Source organism: Desmodus rotundus, chromosome 10 (genome assembly GCF_022682495.2).
Source record: "Desmodus rotundus isolate HL8 chromosome 10, HLdesRot8A.1, whole genome shotgun sequence".
NCBI classification, from domain to species: domain Eukaryota; kingdom Metazoa; phylum Chordata; class Mammalia; order Chiroptera; family Phyllostomidae; genus Desmodus; species Desmodus rotundus.
The window spans coordinates 36,042,848-36,066,270 of record NC_071396.1 but is presented as its reverse complement, the minus strand read 5'-3'; the positions used below and the strand labels follow the sequence as shown (position 1 = coordinate 36,066,270).

Here is a 23,423-nt window from a genome sequence, read left to right as displayed (position 1 = left end):
CAGCCAATGTTTTGTGACTTCCTATGTTGAGCCATGGATGGGGTGAGTGAGGCAGATTGGAGAATGAAGTACGTACCTAGATTCAGTCTAGGGCACCTGCTGGGTGGTGGCAGTGTTTACTGAGCTTTAGATACCCAAAGAGTCGCTTTTTTGGGGGGTGCAGTTCCCAGTTGTATATCAGGAGTACTGTTTTCATTTGGTAGTATCTTATATGAGTTGTATGTACCTTTACTGACCACACAGAATTACACAACTCATTTAAACAATTCATTTGTGTGGTGTTTGGACCACTCTTCCCACGTCTTTGGCTGTGACTGTACCTTCAGGTGTAACAATAGCAGCTACTATGTATTCAATGTATTTCATCAAGAGGGTGATAGATACACTCTTTCCATTTCACAAATGGGGAAACTGAGGCACGGAGGTTGAATAATGGCCAATAAATGGCTGAACTACACTTTTTAAACACATGTATTGAGAAGTAATGTACATAAAGTTCACCTTTCAATATATAAGTCAGTGATTTTTAGATTAGTGTGTTTACAGAGTTGCAGTCAGTAATCTATTTTTAGAATATTTTCACCATCTCACGAAGAAACTTTGTACCTTTTAGCCACCACCTCCTAATCTCCTCCCCTCCTTAGTGTGAGGCAGCCGATCTACTTTAGACATGTTTATTCTAGACATTTTATGTCAGTGAACATGTATAATATGTGGTCTTTTGTGACTGACTGGCTTCTTTGACATAGAATAATAATTTTGAGGTTTCTCCATGGAGTAACTTGCATCAATACTTCATTCCTTTTTATTGGTAAATAATAGGCTGTTGTATAGACATCCCCCAGGCTCTGAACCGGGAGTCTGGGTCTAAAGCTCGTGCCGCTGCCACCTTGTCAAGGTAACTCCGGTATACATCCCATTAGAGGAGAAGGTTCTTGAGGCAGTTTGCTCAGGGCTCACAGTAAGCACTCTCTAAGTATTTTAACACATAGGCAGGAAACTCAAATCCTTTTTACGATGTTCTCTAACTCATGGTGTCGGATGGGGGGGAAGGGGGTGTGAAGTCTCCATCTGTGGTAAGGAGTGTAGATACCCTGAATGTCTCTGCTCTGTGTCTAGGAGGAGGAAGCGGGAAGGATCAAAGATTGCTGGGACAACCAGGAGGCACATGCCCTCTCCACGTGTAGCAATGCCAGTATCTTTCAAAGGATAAATGCCATACTGGATAACTCTCTGGATTTCAGTAGAGTCTGCACTACGCCCATCAGTCGAGAAGTTCGTGATCATCTGCCAGGTGAGTCAGATGTGAAAACTTGGTGCTCTGGGCCTGTGTGCAGAGATGATTCTGGCAGCCTCCTTGTGAAGCCTGTGATGGATGGCCTTGAGTCTCCAGCAACACCTGCCTCCTGTCGTTTCCTGGTGGGTGTCCCCTGGGTGAAGACTGCCTTTGATTATAATACAGAAATCTATCTTACCATACTCAAGAAAATTGGGTAAAAAAGGACAAGTCAAAGGTGACAGGATTATTTATAGAGAGTTATAATGTGAGTCACATGTAATTATAGAGTTCCTGGTAGTGACATTAAAAAGGTTAAAAAGGTGGTCCTGATCAGGGTGGCTTGGTTGGTTGGGCATTTTGTCCCACAAAGCAGAAGGTCACTGGTTTGATTCCGGGTCAGGGCACATGCCAGAGTTGTCCCTGGAAGGAATACGTACGAGAGGCAACCGATAAATGTTTCTTTCCCTCTTTCTCCTTCCTTTCCCTTCTCTCCAAAAATAAAAAAACAACAACCCCAAATTCTTTTTTTAAAAAGTTACAATGGTGAAATTAATATTTTATCTAACCCAACATATAGGAAATATTGTGACAACATATAATCAGTATAAAACTATCAATGAGATGTTATTTTTTTGGTTAGTACTAAGACTTCAAAACCCACTGTATGTGTGTGCATTTACAGCACAGCTCAGTTTGAGCTCCCTGTGGTCGAAGTGGTCAGTGGGCACCTGCGACCAGGGGCTGCTGTATGGGTCAATGCAGCTCTTGGGTAGTTTAGTTGCTTATACACGTGAGTGAAGGCAACATGTCTGTCGTTTGTGTGATATTTAGGATCACTCCACGGTGTAGTTCAGCATCTCCTGAGCCTGACACTGCCTTCACAAGGAGGCTTGGGTGACCTAATAGTTTCCTAATCTTTTTCTGTGGGAGTTGCAACATGTTATAAGAATGTTGATGGAATGGTTTTTGAGTTATTTTATATGAAAGCGAACATACTTTTAATTTTTTAAATGGACCTTGAAAAAAATGTGGCGGCAACAGGGATTCTCAAGAGCTAGCGATTGCTCAATTTTAGTTAGGAAATTTTTATTTTTAAAATCTTGGCCTTGGAAATAATTCCCACAAAGATGTAGGGTCATGTGAGCATAAAGTAGCTAAATGTTTGAGGGAGAGGTTCATTGAGAAGGAGACTGACTTAGGGTAATTTTAGAATTTGTTTCTATTAAATTATACTGGAGGGCAATTGAGAGAAGGTCGTGGGGGACTGGAGTTCTGTCTTTTCTAACTTCCCAAAAATACATATATATTTTGTTACTTGGAATAAGTCATAAGCTAAACCTTATTCTCCTTTAGCTTATGCTGAGTTAAAAGTTCAGAGAATCTGCTTAGTTCTTACATACATGTTCTGTTTTTCTCCTTTGAGGAAAAACTGTGTGAATTATATTCCAGTAAGAGAATTAAATCAACAATGGCTTAATTCTCACTGGGTTACTTCACACATGCTGGAAGCTTTTTTTGCTCATAGCAAAGTATTTTTCAGCTAAGGCCAGGTTGCTGAACCCTGTGAGAGAAGGGACCTGTGCCTATTGAGAGAGGCGCCGGGAGGAGTGTACCTTTGCACTCAGCCAGGGAGTTGGATGGTGTCACTGGGAAGGTGCCAGGCTCTGGTGAAGGGGTTGTCCGTGTACCCTGCCCAGGCCAGTGGGTGGTCAGACTAAAAGAGAGATACCTTATGGCCTCTTTTCATCCTCCTTAGGGCACATCGGAGAGGTACAGTGGGAAGAGTACCTTGAAAAAGTGGGGAAACCTGGGTTCTAAGGTTGACCTTGGACAGTGAGACCGTTTTCCCAACTGTAGGGTAGAGTGGTACCTGTGCCTCCTGCCTCACAGGTTCTCCTGGGGCTCAGGTGAGGAAATAGTACTGCATTTTAGGGGACCTCAAGGGATTGTAGGAAAGGCTGTGGTCAAGTAGCTGGTACTCTTCCGTCCCCTTGGACCGGAAGTGCTGCAGTGCAGATTCGGAGGGGGAGACAACCCAGGAAGAGAAATATGCACTGTGATATTGGTCTCCACCCCTCCTGCAGACTCTGCCCTTTTACTCACTTTATGAGGTAGGGGATGTGATGTGGGATTTCCATAGCCTCGGTCTGCATGGTCCCGTCCCCATCTGCTGGAATGTCCGGGCTTTGCTGCTAAACACTGAGGCTGGATTCTCTCGATCACAGGCAGGGTCACTCCTGCTTTAGTGTGAAGGTTCCGTTTCTGAATGCAGATGTTTTATGTCTGTCTGACTGAAGGAGAAGTGAGTGCACTTGTTGGGGGAGAGGGCACTGTGCAGAGGTCGAGGGTTAAGGTTTCTGGAGTCAATACCAAGGAGGGCATTTCTCCTGTGAAAAGGAGAGGTGAGGACTTTGTAGACTCCAAGGTACCCTTCTGTTTTTAATGTTCTGTGGTGTACTATATTAATTATAACCTAATTTGATATTGTTTTTGAACTCTTAATGTTAAACTTAAAATTTTTTAGTGTGGACTTTTCTTTGTAAAAATTTAAAATTTTGCTCTGGCTGGTGTGGCTCAGTGGATTGAGCAGAGGCCTGCACATTGAAAGATTGAGGGTTTGATTCCCTGTGAGGGCACGTGCCTGGGTTTCAGGCCAGGTCCCCAGTTGGGGGCGCACATTGATCTTTCTCACCCTCTCTTTCTCCCTTCCTTCCCCTCTGTCTGAAAATAAATTTTAAAAAATCTTCAAAAATTAAAAAAAAATTTCAAATTTATTTAGGGAATGTTAAATCTTATATATTTTTTTTCTTGTTACAACATGTTCATTGTAAAAAAAATTCTGAAGAGCCCTGGCTGGTGTAGCTCAGTGGATTGAGTGCAGGCTGCGAACCAAAAGGTCACCAGTTCAATTCCCAGTCAGGGCACATGCCTGGTTGCAGGCCAGGTCCCCACTACAGGGTGAGCGAGAGGCAACTACACATTGAAATTTCTCTCCTCCTCTTTCCTTCTCTCTAAAAATGAATAAATCTTTTTTAAAAATTCTGAAGAAAACAGACAAACTAGAAGGAAAAAACCCTATGTAACCCCACTACCCATAGAAAAGAACTCATAACATTTTAGTGTTTCAGTATTTTTCTTATATATTTATTAAGGTGAGAACTTTTTGAACACACTCTGCAGTAATTTGCCTTTTTTTTTTTCTTTCTGTCATTCATTTTCTGCCTTTTTCAAGGCTATGTAGCATTTTATCGTGTAGATAGATGCATTTTGGGATTCTTAACCTGGGTCCCTGGGTAGAATTTAGAGAGTCAGGTAACTTGGGCAGTTATAAAAGCTTAGATCTTTTTTTCCCCCACCAATGTGTAACCGAAATACAGCATTTCTTGCTGTCATAAAGGTAAGCAACATATCACAGCGACATTAGGCTGACCTAAAACTTTGGCAATAATAACCATCATCAGTAGGATGATTGGATATTTTGAGTCTTACTCCTTTATAGTCATTGCACATATATCTTGAAATGTTGTTTTTGCTCATCACTACTTCAAAATGATGATCACGATTTTACATATTTAGTAACATTATTCTTAGAAGGTACCCATAGGCTTTAGCAGACTGCCAAATGGTTCCTGGTACAAAATGTTAAGAATTCCACACTATGGGAGATAGTTTGCCTTGATAGGTGTCTAGTACACAGTAGTAGAAGTACCTGAAGGTAAAACTGTTGCCTGTGGACATAGTACAAATCTCTAAAGTAAATTGTTTCATTAAGTAAGTACCTTTTAAAGCCTTTTGGGCACATGTCAGATTACCCTCCAGGAATGATGTACTAATGTACACTCTGTTTCTGTACTGCATGGAAGCAACTGGTATTTTTAAAATCACTAGCTGTGACATTTGGTAGATCTATTGTGATTTGACCCTGTCAGGGGTCCAGTTTGGTGTCAGGTTCAAGGACCTTCTGCAGACCTGACATTTGAACACTGTAGCCTCAGGGAAAGTAACATTTCATTGTGGTTGGGTTGTACTAGTTTTACATACAACTTGGGGATACCACCTGGACAGCATGCTGTATTTCTGGACCTGGGTCTTCAAGACATTCTGCTACAGAAACTCCCATACTGGACGCCATAGATTAGATGGAGCTGGAGTTGGGTCAGCTGCCTTCTTTATTGCTCTCCATGGAGAGTAAGTTAAAGTGTCAAGTGCAGAATGGTATGTGCACATGGCAGTGGAAACTTGAAAACACTAGGATGTGAAATGGACATTCTGCTGAGGGAGGAGGGTGCGGGGGTGGGGGCACTAGGAGTTGGGTGGAGCAGGTATTAGGAAGTGAACTCCTGGTAGGATGGGATGGATTTAGCTCCAGGGGGTCCTACATAGAGAAAAGAGAAAGGATTCATTAATAATTTTACAAAATTATTTTTTTTAAAAACAAGATTTATTTACTTTTTAAAAAAGATTTTATTTATTTCTAGAGGGGGGAGGGAGAAGAGAGGGAGAGAAACAATGTGTGATTGTCTTTCACGTGCCCCCACTGGGGACCTGGCCCGCAACCCAAGCCTGTGCCCTAGACTGGGAATCGAACCGGTGGCCCTTTGGTTCACAGGCCCACACTTAATCCACTGAGCCACACAAGCCAGGGCTAATTTTATAAAATTATTAAAGCAAGTCTCTGTTGGGATGGTACGAGTGTAGACCTGGGCTGAGAAAGTGCCCCAGAGCAGGAGAGAGGCAGGAGACCAGGTTGGTCCCTGGATTTGGGTCCCACCTCTGCCACTTAGTAGCTTTGTCAGTTTGGCCCCATCTTGGCCTCGTCTGCTCTTCAGTAAAGAAGAGGTCTGACCAGCTGGTGTTTAGCCCCTTCCCTGCTTTCCATTGTGGCTGTCTCTGTCACCTGGTGGGGCACTGGGGGCTTTGTCCCAGAGTGTCCCCTCCTGCTGTATGATCACTCGTTCGGTCAGTCCCTGCCAGAGGGCCTGAATTACACAGAACACTCTTACTTGCAGATGATCAAACACCTCATTAGAACTAACTTTAGCAGAATGTGGGATGTGTTGGAAGGCTCTTGGTTTGTATATAGGTCACAGGATAGGAAGAAATCTCTGAAAAACTAAGGACACTGAATTTGAGGGCCTCCGATTTTGTCAGGACCGTCTCTTTGCTGCCTCTCTCCCTGGGTTTCATGTTTGTTGCACAGTTTCCTATTATCTGAGGAAGGGGCTGTGCTTACATCCTCTTGCGGCATGAAGTCAGGTAACGGTCCTTCCTCCACTAGAGCCAGCTGGAACAGTCTCACAGAAGGGCTCCCGGTCAGCTCGGCGTGCATTGTGTCCACAGCTGGACGGGTCTCTGTGGTCCCAGGGGTGGGCTGTTTTGGCCCAGGTTGGGTCAGACCTGGGGGCCCGCACAGGGCTCATGAGCAGAACCTGTAAGACGATATTTGCCCTCAGGACCCCTTGGATGGCATAGGAGGAAGCAGTTCAACAAAAACCTGTTGTGGGGGACGTTTTTAAAAACATGTCCTTGGGGATTCATGAAGTAGACAGCAGCATCTTCAAACATTTGTTTATATACATCTTGTTTTTGTAAAAAGCAATGTACCCCGCAATGAGATACCAGTTCATACCCATAAGGATGGTCATTGACCAATAAATACATATATTAGGTCTTGACGAGGATGAGGAGAAACTGGAACATTTGTGTGTTGTGGAATGGAAGTGGTGCGGCCGCGGTGATAAACATGGTTTCTAAGAAAATTAAACAGTTAGTATATGATCCCAGCAATTCCACCTCTTGGTATATATGAAAAGAATTGAAGGCAGAGATGGGAAGATACGTGTGTACCTCGATGTTCATAGCAATACTACTCATAATACCCAAAAGGTGGAAATAACCCAAATGAATGGAAAAATAATATGTGGCCCATTCATACAAAGGAATATTATTCAGCCATAAAAGGGAAGGAAATTCTGCCACCTGCTACAATATGGCTGAACTCTGAAGACATTGTACTAAGTGAAATAAGCCAGTCAGAAAGGACAGATACTAGACGATTCTACTTCTGTGAGGAACCTAGAGTAATGGAAATTACAGAGCGGTTATTGGAGGCTTAGTGGGACGTTAGTGTTTCACAGATACAGAGTTTCAATTTGAGATGAAGACGTTTTGGCAGTGAATACAGGTGATTGGTGCACAAAAGCGTACATGTGCTTAATGTCTATGAATTGTACACTGAAAAAGATGCTAAAATTTTGTTACACATATTTTATCACAATAAAAAAACATTAAAAAATATACAGTACTCTTGGCACATTTAACCTGATACCTGATTTTCATTGTAAGTAAAAATGTATGCAGTAGAATCAAAATAGTAGAGGGATTGGTACCTACTATCTTTTTCAAAATATGTGAGCCAGTTCTTTAACAGTGGGAAAATTCTCATTATTCCTTGTCTTTTTTTTTTTTTACTCGTATTTCTAGTCTGCTTCTCCCACAGAATTTTATCCTCATGTAATACTTTACACTTGCATCTTCTGTTGATCACGCTATTCCTCTCTGCAACGGAAATAGCACATAAATTGAAATTTTAAATGATTTCCTGTGACTGAAGTCTCAATTGTTGTGGCATTGATTGCTAGGGCAACTGATTAACACAACCTAAACGTGACAGATTTTGATACAATTTTATTCTTTAGCTAATCATTGTTTATTGGAAAAGCTTCTTAACGAGATAAATGAGGCATTTAAAAACCTCATGTAATTTTAGATGATTCACTTATTCCTGGAGTGACTCAGAATTTTCAATACCACGTACATTCCAATTGTTTGTGTTTATAGATCTGGGCTCTGAGAAACCTGTTCACACAAACAAGCATGCAGGACGTGAAGGCATTGTAAGAGCAGGGTCATTCAGTTGTTTGAACTTGAGTTTTGTGCAAAAAAAAAATCAGTCATCTGTCATTATTTTTAGTCATTTGTGTGCTGACAGTTCCATTTACTTTTGCATATTTGTTGAGAAGAAGGAACTAGAAAACCATCCAATTTGTGAAGAGATTTGTTACCTAAGTCAGCTGTCATTGAATTTCTTAGTTCTCTGGAAGTATACCAAGAATGCTTTATGTAGATTTCAGATGACTACTAATAAGTTTGTTATTCGTTCACTTAGAGACCTTATTTAAGGTATTCAATTTATCTGAAGAATTGAGAAAGTTGAAGTATTGTTAATTTAAAAATACACCTTTGCATCCCTGACCAGGTAGCTCAGTTGGTTAGAGCGCCATCCCGAATCCACTGAGGTTGTAGGTTTGATCTCTGGTTAGGGCGCATACAAGAAGCCACAAATGAATGCATAGATAAGTGGAACAACAAATCAATGATTCTCTCTCTCCCTCCCCCTGACCCCGTCTTTCCTTCCCTCCCCTCTTTCCTTTCTCTAGAAATCAATAAATTAAAAAAGAACACATAAAAATACACCTTTGCCAATACAATATTCTAAGATGCTCTTTATCCTATAACTTGCTTTAAGTATGTTTTGTCAAAACCTTGGGTCTATAGATTTTTAACTTAATCTGCCTGTGGTAATGCCAACCATAAAATCTAATTTAATGAAGTCCCATTCTTATTGTCAAACCAATTAGTTCAGACAGGCTTGCTTTTTGTCGGGGAGAGATGTGACTTCTTATTCCCCTAACATGGCGTGCAGTTCTCATTCACAACAGCAAACGTGTGGAGCAGGGCTCCTCACTGTAGCGTGTGGGACGGTCAGTAGTATCTCACTGTGGTTCAGTTTGTGTTTCTTTGATAACTAATGACGCTGAGCACAGTTTCAAATGCTTAAAGGCCATTTATGTATCTTTGTGATAGGCCTTTTCAAGATTTTCTGTCCTTTAATTTTTTTTTTTTTTTTTTTTTTTACTTTTCCTATATACTCTAGCCATTTGTCAGATATGGTCCCAGATAGTTCCTTCTTTTCGGCAGCTTGCCTGATTATCTTCTTAACGGTGCCTTGATGAGCAGAAGTGTTTTATCTCGGTGAGCCCAGGTCATACAAATTCTTTCCCAGGGATCATTGCTTTCTGTGTCCTATGTCGGAAATCTTTGCACTCCCTACTACAAGTCACCAAGGTACTCTGTTGTCTAGAGAAGCTTTAGAGTTATAACTTTTCCTTACAGGTCTCTCTGAGCCATATGAAATAGTGTTTGTATATGGTGTGAGGTAGGGGGTCAAGCTTCATATTTTTTCTCCATATGGCTGTTTGGCTCTCCCGGCACCATCAGTTCAGAAGCCTTTCCCCACTGGCCTTCCTTCAGGCAGGTCTCCTATTGGGGTCACACAGATTGATTTGGTGGGAATTAGTTCTTTAACAACATTGAATCTTCTGATTTGTGAACGTGGCATACAACATTGTGAAATCTAAACATTGGTAAGATTTATTGTAAGACATCATAGAAATCACTTTGAAAGAATTTGCAGAACTTCTTTGAAGATTATAAAAAGCAGTCAAGATGGAAATAACCTGACGATTGTATTTTTATGGTGGGATGTACAATGTAAACCTAATGCTCTCTGTTATACCTTACCCTGTAATCTGATTTTTAACATACGGCTAACCTTGCAAGGCAGCTCTCCTTGGGTATCTGAGCCATCACGTGTTCTCTCTCCTCTGCGTCACTGCTGCCCTCTTTAGCACGTAGATTAACGAGAAGTTGTTCTCTAGTCTCTGCACTTCCAGAGAGCTCCGCCCGTAGTGTCGGAAACAGTAAACAAGGGAGCCCGGATCTTTGGTCCGAGAGGCCACAGGGAGCCCGTGGGGGTCCTTGTTTAGGAGGGTGCACACCATGAAGAAAGAGGTTGAGTGCGAATGGGGTGAATTACCTGGAAGAGAGAATCTGGGGCAGAAAAACCCTGGTAAACTTCAGCTGCTCGAAGTGTGGTCAGCAGACCAACAGCATCGGCAGCACTTGGGAGTTTGTTAGAAATGCCAGTTCTGGGCCTGACCCAGATCCACTGCATCGGAACCTGTTTTAAAAAGATCCCTGTGTCATCCGCGTGCCCGCCAGGGTCTGAGCAGCAGCACTGCGTAGGGAAACCTGCCGGCGCAAAGGGCCAGAGTGCACTCGGAGCAGTGGAACTGGCCTTGACAGGGGTCTGACCTCCTGCATGTTTGTTCGTGACATGGCCAAAATGGATTTTCGAAGTCATGGATTTTGGTTTTCTTGATTTGGGGGGAGAAAATAGTCTTTCAAACGGTCTTTCTAGAGATGCAGTCCACACACGCTTCTTTATGGACTTGGTAGAACTGATCTTCAGTGGACTATCAAGTCCGTCAGTCATCTGAATGATCCTAGTGGGGACAGATGACCCATGGTCCTGTCTCTGCCATTTGTGGGGACTGGGATTTAGGGATGATGTGTTTGCTGTACACACTGTAAAGCATGCTTGTTTAAAATCTACAAAGAAAAAACAAGCAGATGACTGATTCTATTTTGTATTGTTACAATGTTTGTGCAGTAACTAAAGGAAAATAAATCTATTAGAGCCTGCTACCCTCACACAGTAGCTGCATTTTTCTGTGTGTGTGTTTTTTAAACTAACATTGTCCACCAACACACAGAATTTTCGTATAGTTATAATCATGGCATCAGATTCAGCTTCCCAACTCCTCCAACTGTTTCGCTCCCCCCTCGTCTTCCTCTCATCCCTGGGGTCCCTAGCTCTGATCTCCAGTTCATCTTGGGCCTCTTCCTCACTATTTTTTGTTCACGAGTTTACAGATTCCTCACTGTGTGCCTGAGCGTCAGTCTGATATTCCAGCCTCAGCTCTTCCTGGCTTGACTAGCCCTTCTCCCCGTCACCTCCTCAAAACTACATCTACCCAGGATGCCCAGGGCCCTCCAGGGCCATCACCACCTGCCTTTGACAGCGGAGTCTGCCCTCATGGTCTCACTAGTCACTGTTCTTTTCTTCTCTTGCTCCCCTATTTGCCCGAAGCTCGAGAAGGATGGTTGCTGAGGCCCCTGAGCAAATGTGTGCAGACTGTGCTAGAAGAGGGTCACTGGAGGACAAGACAGGTCTTATGATGAGGATGCAGAACTCTGAGCCCTGGAGCCGAGTCCCTGGCTCACCTGTCTTTTGAGACCACTAAGGGATGCTTTAGCTTAGGCTAGGTGGTGAACTTTCAACCTCCGGTCAATTAACTTATTTCCCTCAGTTCTGTTGCTTAAGGAATTTGTAAAGAAGATAACTGATATTTTCAAAGGGAAATGATTTTTAAATTTCAAACCAAGTGAAAGAACTTAAATCAGAAACTTCGTGTAGATGTTGATATAAAAGAGACTTCGAGGAGAAAGCGTTTAAGCTGAGACGTTGTTCGGATAGATGGCCTCAGAATGAGAACCATCACTCCACCTTGTGCTGGTTCCTGAAGATCTCTTTGAGGATCCAGTTGGTGCTTGACAAAAGATTATAAAGAATATTCTCCAACAAAAGGGACCAAATTCCTGTCTAGCACCAGGTGTGAGTTTGAGAGGCAAACGTGGGCGTTTGCTAAGGAAAATCAGCTTTTCCTTTTCAGACCTTTGAACTCACTGCCTGTTGGCCTGTGTCGACAGCTTACTTCTCACACTTCCCCCCCACAGAACAGAATGGGTAAGTTGGGAAAGACGAGATCGGGAAGCCGTTAGAAAGGAGGCTTTTGGAGTAAAGTGTTTCAGGCCACGAGTGCTTGCAGATAGAATGACCCTGCCTGCCTTTTTGCCCAGGATAATCTCTGTTTAAGCTGCTGTCCTGCCATGATTATTAATATTGGCCCCCTTTCTCTCTCAAAGGTGTCTTGTTTGGATGATAAATTATATGGGCACCCTATGGAAAGTAAAATACTGGTAAAATTTGGGGGGCCAGACACCAAATGCTTTGTACCGTGCTGACAAAATACCTGACAGGTGGCTGCAGCTGCCACTTGGCAGGCTAAAAAAGATGCCCAGAAAGGCTGAGTGACTAGTCGGAGATCACACAGCACAGACCTGCAGAGCAGAGCATGGTCTGTGAGACTCTCACAGCGAGCTCCTTTCTCCCAGCCTGCCCCACTGAGGGTTCAGCTGCGCAGTGAGGGCGTGCTTTGTGTGGAAGGAACAGTGCGAGGGAGGATGGACCTGGGTACAGGTGACTTCTGCCGCAGTGTGCACAGTGAATGCAGAGGGGAGCTGTGTTTGGATCACAAGCTCCGCTTGTTCCTAAACGTCCTGACACAGGCCCGCTGCTCAGGCCCGGGGTCTTTGGGGTGGGAGAGTGGCGTTTGAGGTCTAGGTCAGCGCTGTTCAGACTTCGTGTGCTGCCTACTAGACGTCGGGCTCCTGTTGGAGAACAGGCCTATCCCACAGGTCTCAGGTGGGGCCTGGGGGGTCTGCCTTTGTCACAAGCTCCCAGTGATGCTGGTACCCCTGGTCTGTCACACTAGATGTCAGGCAGCAAGATAATAGTCACTGATTAGGTTCTGTCTGCGTGTCCGACGTCAACACATACACGATGCCCTGGTTTGAGAGGGGAGGGGAGGAATGGTGGCCTATGGACGCTGAAGTGGAAGGGAGGGACCACACAGGCAGCTGGTTTAGGGGGGAATGGCTTCTTAAGTCTGGGTGTTTTTGAAGGAAGCATCATGTTTTGTAACTAATACATACGGATCATTTAAAAAAGTCTCCTCTTAGCTTGGGGGAAGGGTGGGCGTGTAGGGCAGGTTGGGTGGGGGCAGCACAGGCTTATGCGAAAGTGAACAGAGGCCCTGACACAGACAGGGAGCCAGACAAGGACCGCGGGATGGATGACACAGCAGCACAGCTCTTTAAAAAAAAAAAAAAAAAACCCTCCCGGGGAGGCGTCCCTCCCACAGGCTGGCTGCGCCCACTGGGCTGAGGCTGGGTGCCTGTGGACATGGGCTGCGCCGCAGAAGGTGCTGGCCAGCATTCCTGCGTGACAGCATCATGACCCACTCTGCCCACCTTGGACCCTGTCACGGACTGTGTGTGGTCCCAGGTTGGCCTGCTCCCAGCATAGGGTTACCTCTGTCCCATGGGGAACAGCAGGGTGGGTGCTGCAGCCTGGGCTAGGGGTGCAGCCTGCCTGCTGGGGCTGGGATCTTGACCGCCCCTCCATTTTGAGGGTCGTGTGGGAGAAAGACTGGTGCAGAGAGGACATTGGCGAGGATGAGATGGAAGAGCTGGCCTTTGTTGCTGGAGCTGTGGGTGGTCACAGAAACAGGGCCTTGATCCTGGCAGCACCCCTGATGCGAGGGGCCCAGGCAGCTGATGCATTCAGGGATGCTCACAGCTGGCAGGACAGCTCTCAGGCTCCCGGATGGGCAGAGCTGGTGACCTGAGGTGCTGCTGAACGGGGCTGCTGTGGGGCGTAAGGCCACGTCTGAGACTGCTGCTTGTATTTTGGTCGTTCAGACACTGGGGAACGTTTGGTCCCTCCAGGCCTCCAGTTGCAGGAGGGAGGGAAGCGCTGGGCCTGATATATGTATGTGCATCTCACAGATTGCCCTAGTCAGGGCAGGTCTCCCTAGGCATGGCCTGTGGGTCATACCTCCAGCAGCCCCGCAACTCTCCCTCCCACTGCCAACACTGACCCCTTTTCTCTGTGATCAGCGGCTCCAGACACCCCCGGAGCACCAGATGTTGCTGCCCGGGGTGCACATGTTCACTGTTTTTCTGAAGGTTATCCCATCCCTCTGTGGAAAACACTGCTGTGTCAGGGTGCTGCCCAGGGGCCGCTTGGAGCCCATGGGTCTTTGCTTGCAGGACCGTGGAGCTTTGCATTGGGCTGCAAAACCAGGACTTGAGCAAGCAGCTGGAGAGAGTCCAGGACTAGAGTGTTTTTGGGTTTGGGGGTGGAGAGCAGAGGGAGGGAACGGGAGGGGCAGGAGGGCAGCGCCACAAGCCAGCGGGCGCAGCTTTGGCTCTGCTGTCGGCAGGCGGCGAGGACCTCAGTCCTGCCTCAGGGCCACCAGGCCACCATTGCTGGAGACCGGAGGGCGCTGCCTCACAACCCTGACTTACCACCACCGCACCGGCTGTTCCAAGTAGCTGCTGTGCTGCCTTTTCCCTGGGAGGCGAGTCTCCTCCCCACCGTCCCCTCCCGCTCCTCCCCGTGCTGTGAGGGATGATGCCGCTCGCTCTGCTGCACGGCTCAGCCGGCTGATGTCACTGGCAGCGGGAAGCATCAGCAGCCTGATCACATGCTGGCCAGTCTGTAATGCGGACGGGATGGGGTGTGTGCCTGGGGAGGGGGCTGCATGGCTGCTGCTCTAGCTCTAACGCCCCCAAAAGTGCAGAGGCAGCCGCTGCAGCATCCTGCCCACTTGCATGTCTGGTCCCTAAGCCTGGGGAAACTATTATTAATAATATTTATTGTTGATAACATCGGGGCGAACAGCCCTTAACTCTGGGGGTTTGCTGTCCTCCTGTCCGAAACAGACTTCCCGGACTCCGAAGAAACAGTCACAAGCAGGATGCTTTTCCCCACCTCTGCGCAAGATTCTCCCCGGGGCCTCCCAGATGCAAATGACCTGTGCCTTGGCCTGCAGTCCCTCAGTCTCACGGGCTGGGACCGACCCTGGAGCACCCAGGACTCAGATTCCTCAGCCCAGAGCAGCGCGCAGTCGGGTAAGTGCCAGAAAACGAGTTGGCTGGGGGAGGGGGCGCCCGGGTGGCCAGCGGAGACATCCACAGCAACAGTTGTTCTGTTCCCCTTTGCATCCTGCATCCCCCACCCCTCCCCACTTACAACATGGAGCTGTTTTGCAAGAGATGGAAATGCTGGCCGTGAGTGTGCAGGACAGATGGTGACTCGGAAGGGCAAGCACGGCTTCTCCGCTTTCCCTGACAAATTCCCCAGAGTTGTTAGTCTGCATCTGGGTGGCCCTGAGAAAGGTCCCCAAGGTGACAGCCTGAGGCAGAAAAGATCCGGATAAACCTCCTGGTGCCCAGGCCTGTCTTAGAGATGATGAAGCAAAACACTTTTGGGTGGGGGAGGGGACTTCAGGGGCTGCTTACTGGACGTCCAGATTCTGTTTCTCAGTGGCCTTAAGGCTAGGGAGTTCTCTGTGCAGGATGGGTGGTCCCTGAGTCGTGGCAAGTGAACTGGGTAATCCTGGGCGATCAGAATTGGCTTAACACAGGTTAAGAGCATCGATCCTGGAAGGGGGTGGGCAGGGCGAACAGGGTGGAGTAGCTCTCGGCTACAGAGGCCCTTTTTCCTTTCTTTGTGTTAAGGGTGACCCAGTGGATGAAGGGAGGGCCACTCCCCTTTAGGAGTGATTGTCACCCGGAGGGATTCAGTGGGGACAAATTGAAGGGGCCTTGGCCCCCTTGATCGGCTTCTGCTCAGACCTTCCCTCTGGTGGTATGAGGAGAGGGGGGTCACATGCAAATCTTGGAGTATTCGGGAGGAAATGGGAACTTAAGAAATACTGTAGGTATACTTAAAATCTGCATTATTTTGCTTTATGTGAGTTATGCCTTAATAACGAATGTTGGCAGCAGCTACTTTAGGAGGATCGGTGGGGGGTGGGGGGGCAGCCATTTGCTGTTGCTGCTGAAGGAGGCACCAAGCTGCTGCCACCCTTCCTGCCGCCCTCGGGGCTCCAGACTCTGGCCCTCGAGGCAGCCAGGTATTGCCTTGTTGATTTCTCTGGCCTCCACCCTCGTTGGGGCAGGTCTTTTTTTAGAATACTTTGCAGAGCCTGGGAGTGTTGTGTCTGCTGGCATTTTAATGCCCATTTATTTCAGTAAAATCCCATTGGATTGGGGGTCAGGGTTTGGGGTTTTTTAATTTGGTTGCAGGTGGGGATGAGCTTTCCTGTAACTACCTCTGGGTAGAAGCCCTGGCCTTCGGCTGCCTCGGGCTTTCCCAGAGTGGGGGGTAAAGGCCCTAGGGCAGTGTGGTGTCCTGGGCTTGCAGATCTTGGTTGGAGGCTGTGCTGGCTTCATTTGAGGGTACTCTGAAGCCAACTTGTGTGACCTGCAAGGCTGACCTGGGCTCTGTCCCACTGCAACTGAGCCACAGAAAGAGGACCTCCCCCGGGGAAACGGGCCTATCTGTGGTGGCCAGTGTCTGACCGGGGCCCTGTCTTTCACGGGTGTCCAGTTGGGGTGTGGCCCTCTCTTGGCTCTAGTTTGTCTTTGCTACAAGGGCCTTCCTGAGAGGTGCTCACAGCACGCAGACGTGCAGGAGGGCCTGTCTGGGGGCTGGGAGAGCTTGGCCCGAAAGTTGCTGTGAAATTAGGCTGTAAAAATAGCTTGGGATATTACTCAGCAATAAAAAAAGAGTGAAACCCTGCCATTTGCAAGCACTTGGATGGACTCAGAGGGTATCATGCTCAGTGAAATAAGTCAGGCAGAGAAAGACAAATACCATGTGATCCCTCTTATAGGTGGACGCTGAAACACAACACAAAACAAAGCGACAGACTCAGATACAGAGAGCAAACCGATGGTTACAGGGTGGGGGGTTGGGAAGTGGGTGAAAAAGGTAAGGGAATAAGGGGCGCAGACTTCAGCTGTGAAAGCAGTCAGGCACGGGGATATAGTGTACAGCGCCGGGAACGTGGTCAGTGTTGCTGTAATAACTCGGTGTGGAGACAGACGGGTCCTAGACTTACCACGGCGATCACGCTGTAAGGTATATAAACGTCGAACCATTATGCTGTACACTTGAAACTAGTATACTGTATGTCAGCTACGCTTTAATAAAAAAAAAAAAAAAACAGCTTGGATACAGCCTTGATTTCCCCAGCATGGCCACCCCGAGAGGACTGTGCTTGGAGCTGTGTCTGAAGTGGGGGTGGGTTTCCTTGCCATCTTCCATCTCAGGCTCTTGAGTGGTAAATATTGCTGGACTCTGTGGACCAGGGAGGGACTTCGGCATGACCCTTGCATTCAGAGGGACTGGGGGGTGGCCCTGGTGGTGTGACCTCGCTGCAGGCAAGGCTAGTGTGGGCATGTCTTTCTCTCTGAGGGGTGGAGACACACTGTCCTCAGTCCCCATGTTGTCCTTGGATTTCGGAGCTGTGGCAAGGGCCGTGTCCTCGTTTCCTGCATCCTGGCCTTCTTGGAAAGCCCACGTGGGTTCTGCCTCCTGCAGTGGGGTGCAGCCCTCCCACCACTGGCTGCAGTGGGCGACCTTGCCAGCCGTGAGGGAACATGCAGCCCACACTCCAGGGCCCACCCTGCCTTCCTGCGTGAGACCCAGCTAGCTCCGTCTCTCCGGGGTGGCTCTGGGCAGTCTGGGGTCATCCTTGCAGGAGCCTGGTGCCCTGCCTGAGGCCTCTGCGTGGACTGAGTCCTCGGGCTCTGCTCGGTGACGCGGTGCCCAGGCAGCTGTGGCTTCTCCTCTGACCATCTGCTGCCACTCCAAGTGTCCGGCACTGTGCAGGGCAGCAGGTTGGGGAGAGAGCACAGCTCTTGACTGAGAAATCATGGCTAAATTCATTCAGCAAACACTGAGCACTTGGTATGTGCCGGGCACCAGGCTAGGCACTGGAGATAGTCGCAGTGAATAAAACTGTTGCCCTTAAAAATCCCCCTGACCACGAGGGAGAATGATGAGAAAGCGTACCAAATGCAGCGTGGGAGTTTGTGCTGCGGGGTTCTGCATTGGGATGACCTTTTGGTGCTCTGCAGGAGACCTGTACGTGGGGCCTCTCCCAGGGGTGGGTCCTTCTGCTGCGTGGATTCCATGGCCCTCACAGGCTGCAGTGCATGAAGACCCTGGGGTAGAATCTGTGCTGGAGGCTGTACTTGCAGGGCCAGTGCTGGTTTGGATGTGGCACTTTGTGGGAGTCCCATCCTTCTAGATGGTGCGTACCCCGTGAATGCCGTCCGTATTATCCGGGGCTGGGGGTACCATGGCCGAATGCCAGCAGTATTGACTGCTTCTTGTGCTAAGTACATCATGTGACTGTAATGCTTCACGGTCAGTCCAGGGCGATGGGTGCTGATGTTGGGCCCATCCTGAGGATGAGGAAGCAGGCTCCCAAAGCACCCAACTGCCAGATTCTAGCCCAGGTCTTGGTGGTTCTGAACCTCTTTGTCTTTCTGTTACATCTGTGTTCCTACGAACACAGCCCTAACATGTTGGGCAAGAACACAGGGTAGGGGACCTCCGTGGATGACTCCGGGGCTACTGAACCAGAGGTGATGGTTGCCAAGGTCCCTCAAGGCCAGGGCCTGCGTCAGGTGGGTCTCAGCTCATCCACTGTGCCACCTGGGGGATGGTCTTCCAGCCTCCCCCAGGTCACTCTGGTGTGTGGCAAAACTTGGCAGGAAGTGGAACAAGGACTCCTAGGGATGCCATGTACAGAAGGCCAGGGGCAGACCAGACACAGGCTCAGGATGCCAGAGGACGTGTCCCATTTCCCCCACTCCGCGGAGCAGGTCCCGAGGCATAGCCTGCTCGCCGTGTCTGGGCTCTACCCTGACTGCTGAGCAGGGGGTGCTGGGTCCCTGTGTGGTGCCCCACTGGCTGCAGACTGGATGGCCTGGGCCGAGAGGGGCAGGCATCCTCTGCATTTTGCTTCTGCAGCTGCTGTGCTTCCAAAAAAACCTTTGCGAGGCAGCATCCAAAATGGGGTTGGGTTCCTCCTCTGTGTGGCATGGATGTCCAGGGCCCAAGGTTCCCGCATCTACCCCTGCTGTCCAGTTCTCCGCCACCGTATTCCCAGCACACAGCGTGGAGCCTGGTCGTGACTGTGGGATACATAGTCAGGGAGTGAGTGACGGGTGCTGACCACCGTGCTAATCCCGGGTGGGTGTGAACTGCAGGGTTCAGACAAGGTCTCTCCCCTTCTCCTTCCCCTACTCGTGTTGATCCGCTGGATGGGCAGATTCTTCAGGGTCAGTGGCTCTGCGTCCCCATGGCTCCCAGGGCCTGGTGGCGCACTCAGAGGAAGTTTTGGTGTGCACCGGGGCCCAAGTCCTTGTGGCGGCGTCAGGCAGTCAGTCTACGAGGAGTCGCTCTCCGAGCAGGGAGAGGCAGGGCTCCTGGGGACCCTGTGACAGTGGAGTCTCTCCTAGGTGAGGTGGGTGGCTGTAGGACATGTCATTTCTTCCATCAGGAAAACTTCCAGGGATCGGGGTGAGGAGAAAGGCAGTGTGAGGGACCACCCTGGACCTGTGGGATCCGTAGTCAGAGCAGGGAGATGACTGAGGAGCTCACCTGAGTTGCAGGCTGGGGTCCCGAATGAGTGTCACCCTACCGCTTCTGACCTCTGTGCTTTGAGATTGATTTTGGACACACAGCCTAGAACCAAGGGTTGGGGGAGGGAGGAAGGGCTCCCGGGACTCAGCCTTCTGTCTCAGGGTAGGACTACCAGCTCCCAGCTGCGTTTCTCCCGTGACTTCTCCCGTTACGAACAGGCGTCTGACTGTGTGTCTGGGGACTCGTCTCCCAAGCTGAGCTCAGGCTCAGACTGTCTTCCACACAGGCCTCTGGCTGGCACGGGGCTCCCACTGCCGTTGCTGCTGCTGCCACCGGCAGGCTCTAGGCGCCTTTGTCCTCTTGGGCAAGGCTTCAGAAAATTCCAGCAGTGACTCAGCTGTGAAACCCACAGGAGCTGGCATGGAAGGGTGACAGTGGAGAAAGTTAACAATCGGTCTAAAAATGACTGCTGATTTGGTTTCTTGCACCCGCTAAGGGAGCACTAATGAGTGGAGCCCTCTGCCAGGCCCTCTCTCCCGTGACTTCCTGAGAGCTGACAGTGGCCAGTGCTGATTTCTGCCAGCCTGTGAGTGGGCATGGGTGCCTCCGCTCCAGGGAGACCCTGCTGTGCTTCCTGGTCACATTTGGACGCTCTGGAGTCAGCTTGGCCAGCAGGGCTGGGGGCACTTGGTGAACCTCTGACTTTCTGTCTGTGACCCCTGAGCTGTGCAGGTCAGGACAGGAGCTGAGCAGGTGTGACTGTGGGACCCCGGCCTTGACGAGTGAGCTCCATGCCCCGTGCTGGGGAGCGAAGTCTGAGAGAGTCACTGGCCTGCAGCATAGAGACCTGTCATTTCCAGAGGATTTTAGGTTCCATGGCTTATCGGGAGTGCCTTTCCAGTCCAGTCGTCCCTCCTTCCAGTTAGGAAGAAGGGACCTGCCGAGGACCGGCTGCTTTGCGTCTTCCCTCCTGACTTACAGCTTGTGGAAGTCAGTGTGGCTCGCTCAGCACACGCACAACGGGGTTGGGGAGGCTCCATGGGCTGAGCTGGGAGCAATGCAGGTTCTGTCTCTTGAAATGGGGTTCCTGCCTGGGACCCCGCTGTCCTTGTATCTTTTCCTCCCTTTGACCGGTGGGTACTCAGAGCACCGCCTGGCCAGGCCCTATGTACTGGCGGCCTGCAGAGGGACAGTCGTGTCACTTGACTAGGGCACTTGACCACAGGTGACAGTTTCCAGAAACTCAGCTGCTTCTGCAGTTGAAGGAGCTATCAAACCACCTGGGAAACCCCGGGCATCTGGAAACCGGGGTTTCTCATCTTCCCTGTGTTTTCTAGTCACGCTCCCACTGTAGCCTTGGCCCCTTCCAGTTTCCTCTTTGCAGGACTCGATGCACAGTAGTGCTGATGTGACGCAGCTGTGTCGATTCCGGGCACCCTAATCTTACACGCTAGCTGAATGGCATTGCCCCTTCTGAGTCATCACCTCCAGCCCGCAGCCTGCACCCCATTGCCCTGTGTGGTTGGCAGAGCTCAGTGAGGCTCTGTGCCTGCTCCCTGCACCTGAACAGAGAGGTGATGTCGGTGAGGTGGGAGGGTCCCGGCGGGTTCTGGGGAGGGCTGGGCAGGGGAGGGTGACTCTGCAGCCTGCATCTGCATACGTTCAGTCCTCCTGGAAGGAAGTGGCTGAAACCAGTGGCTGTGGCACGGAACTGGACTTCTCTCAGCCTCTGTGCTGGTGATAGGCTGGGCAAGGGTCAGCTAAGGTTTTTCCCCCAGTTCTGAGTTGCATGTAAGTCAGCATGGCATCCTCTGATCGAGGAGCTCTGATGGAAAGGGTGTGGCCTCAGTGAGCATTCTGGCTTTAAGGCCTAGGGGACAGTCCCTTTCGGTACATCCTGCGAACACAGTCCCCACTTTCTGGCAGGTGTGGAGCCAAGTGCTGTTGGGTCGGGTGTAGGGATGGATGCTGATCGTGCACTTAGTCAAGCAGGCAGAACCCACGCACCTGCAGATGCCTTTGCGGGTATATTTTAACAGCTTGTTTAGAAGGAGGTGATTTCTTCTTCTAGGCGAGATTCCACAGCTACTCAGGTACCATATTTTTTCTCTGGGGAGTCTAGCCCCTCTCACTTATGCTCTGCTGAGATCAGTTGCCTCAAAAAAGGCAGAGAGAGTCAAATAGGAATTGACTAGTTTTCTTTCCTGTTATTAAAAAAAAACCTTTTTCTGGGAAATAATTTCAAACTTACAGTATTTACAGATATGAAACAAATCATGCAGAGGATTCTGGTATTCCCCTGTATCTGAATTCTCCTATTGCTGACTTGCCCCTCCTCATCACTCAGTGTTCTCTCTACAGGATGGGGCCAGAGTAGGTTTCCAGTTGTGAGCACGCAAAACAGTTTATTCTTGTGTTATTATTTATTAATCATTGTACTATTTTCCGTATGAACAACTGTAAACCTTCTTTTCCCCACCCTGTATGTGTCTATATATGTAATTTCTGAACCATTAATAAAGATATTCTAACATTGATACACAGCAAAACAGCTATCTGACTCTCCCCCTTGTCTCTCACCCAGCCCTGCCCAGTGCTTTCAGAGTTCCCACATTGGTTCCTTTTCTCCTCTTGGGTAGTAGTTGCCATTGTGCTGTCAGAGCTGTGTTTAAATAACCTGCGGTTTCTAAGTCAAGGGAAATAATTGGACGTGAAAGGATTTTGGGGTGTGGTAAAGGGGACCGATGAGGAGCTTGAAGTAGCGAGGCTTGGGTTTTCTAGATCAGTGCTTCTCAAACTTTAATGTGCACACAGGTCTCCTGGGGATTTGTTAAAATGCAGGTTCTGATTGAGTGGGTCTGGACTGGGGCCCACGATGCATCTTTAATGAGTTCCCACAGTGGCCAGGCCCCAGAGAAGTGTTCAGACCCGGACGATGAAGTTCCCAAGGCATGGACCTCTGGGAGGTGAGAGAGCTTGTCTATAGATGGCGGTCAAGGACGTGAAGATGAAGCGATGTAAAATTTGGGTATTAAAAAAAACGAGATGCTAATGAAGCTAATGATGCTAATGATGCTAATTGGGTCCCACTCTGTCACTCACTAGCTGTTACTTAAACACAAATGCTTGCTCTTTGAGCCTTGGGTTCCCTTTGTTAAGATGGGGTGATAACACCCCCTTGTTAGGATTCCGTGAAGATTATTTACCGGAAGTGCTTCTGACAGTGTCTGGCACGTGTTCTGGGTGTGCAGCACATGGAAGCTGCTGTTGGCAAAGGGCAGGAGCGTGACCGAGCGTGGTGCACGGGAGAGCCCACAACTGACCATGCACTGTGAGCACGCAAGGACGCAGAGGTCATTGGTGGTCAGCATGGGCCATCCTGCCTTTTTTCTTTTTTGGACAGGCCTATTATTAGACTGGAGGATGTGGTAGCGGTTATTCCTAGCTTTGGCACAGGAATCTGATAAAGCCTCAAGATTTCTGTGTGGACATGACAAAAATAAATAAAAATTGCAGGTGATTTGATGGATTTGTGGCTGGTGGAACAGATGTCCCAACAGAATGAACACAAATTGGTGACTGAGAAAGGTGGTTCACAGCGGCACCCGTGTTGCTTTTTGACTTTTTCAAATGCACTTTTTTTTTTTAAACCTTGGGTAAAGGTGTAAGCTCATACTGATCATCCGCAGACCCTTTGGGCCATGGCTGAGGGTGGTTGTGCCTGCTGCTTTGTGCTGGGTTTCCCCTGACGCCTCTTGGAGAGTTAACACGCTGTCTTTTACCTTGTTTGTCTCTGGTGAGGGCTCCTCCGGCCTCTCAGGATGCCACTTTGTCAAGTGGGAGCCACGCGTTCTCCCTCAGTCCTTCTCCTCTGAAGGTCTCAGTATCTGTTCTTATTTATTTGTTTTAACCTCAAGTCCAGTGATCGCTCTGGGTTCCTTTATGCCC

The 23,423-nt window shown here is 48.7% G+C and overlaps 1 protein-coding gene across 11 annotated transcripts in view; it reads left to right on the top strand.

Annotated features, from left to right (window-relative positions):
- The window catches only part of CPEB1 (cytoplasmic polyadenylation element binding protein 1), a 46,193-nt gene that overhangs the window by 9,029 nt on the left and 13,741 nt on the right, over nt 1–23,423 (top strand). For 6 of the 11 annotated variants that reach the window (XM_024561723.3, XM_024561721.3, XM_045196465.3 and 3 more), the window contains 2 exons: nt 1,120–1,294; nt 14,753–14,941. In XM_024561723.3, coding sequence (XP_024417491.1) covers nt 1,120–1,294; nt 14,753–14,941 — 364 coding nt within the window. Of the gene's footprint in view, nt 1–1,119; nt 1,295–14,208; nt 14,389–14,511; nt 14,525–14,752; nt 14,942–23,423 lie in introns of those variants that run through there. The other 5 variants (XM_053912589.1, XM_053912588.2, XM_045196467.3 and 2 more) reach the window with 4 other exon arrangements.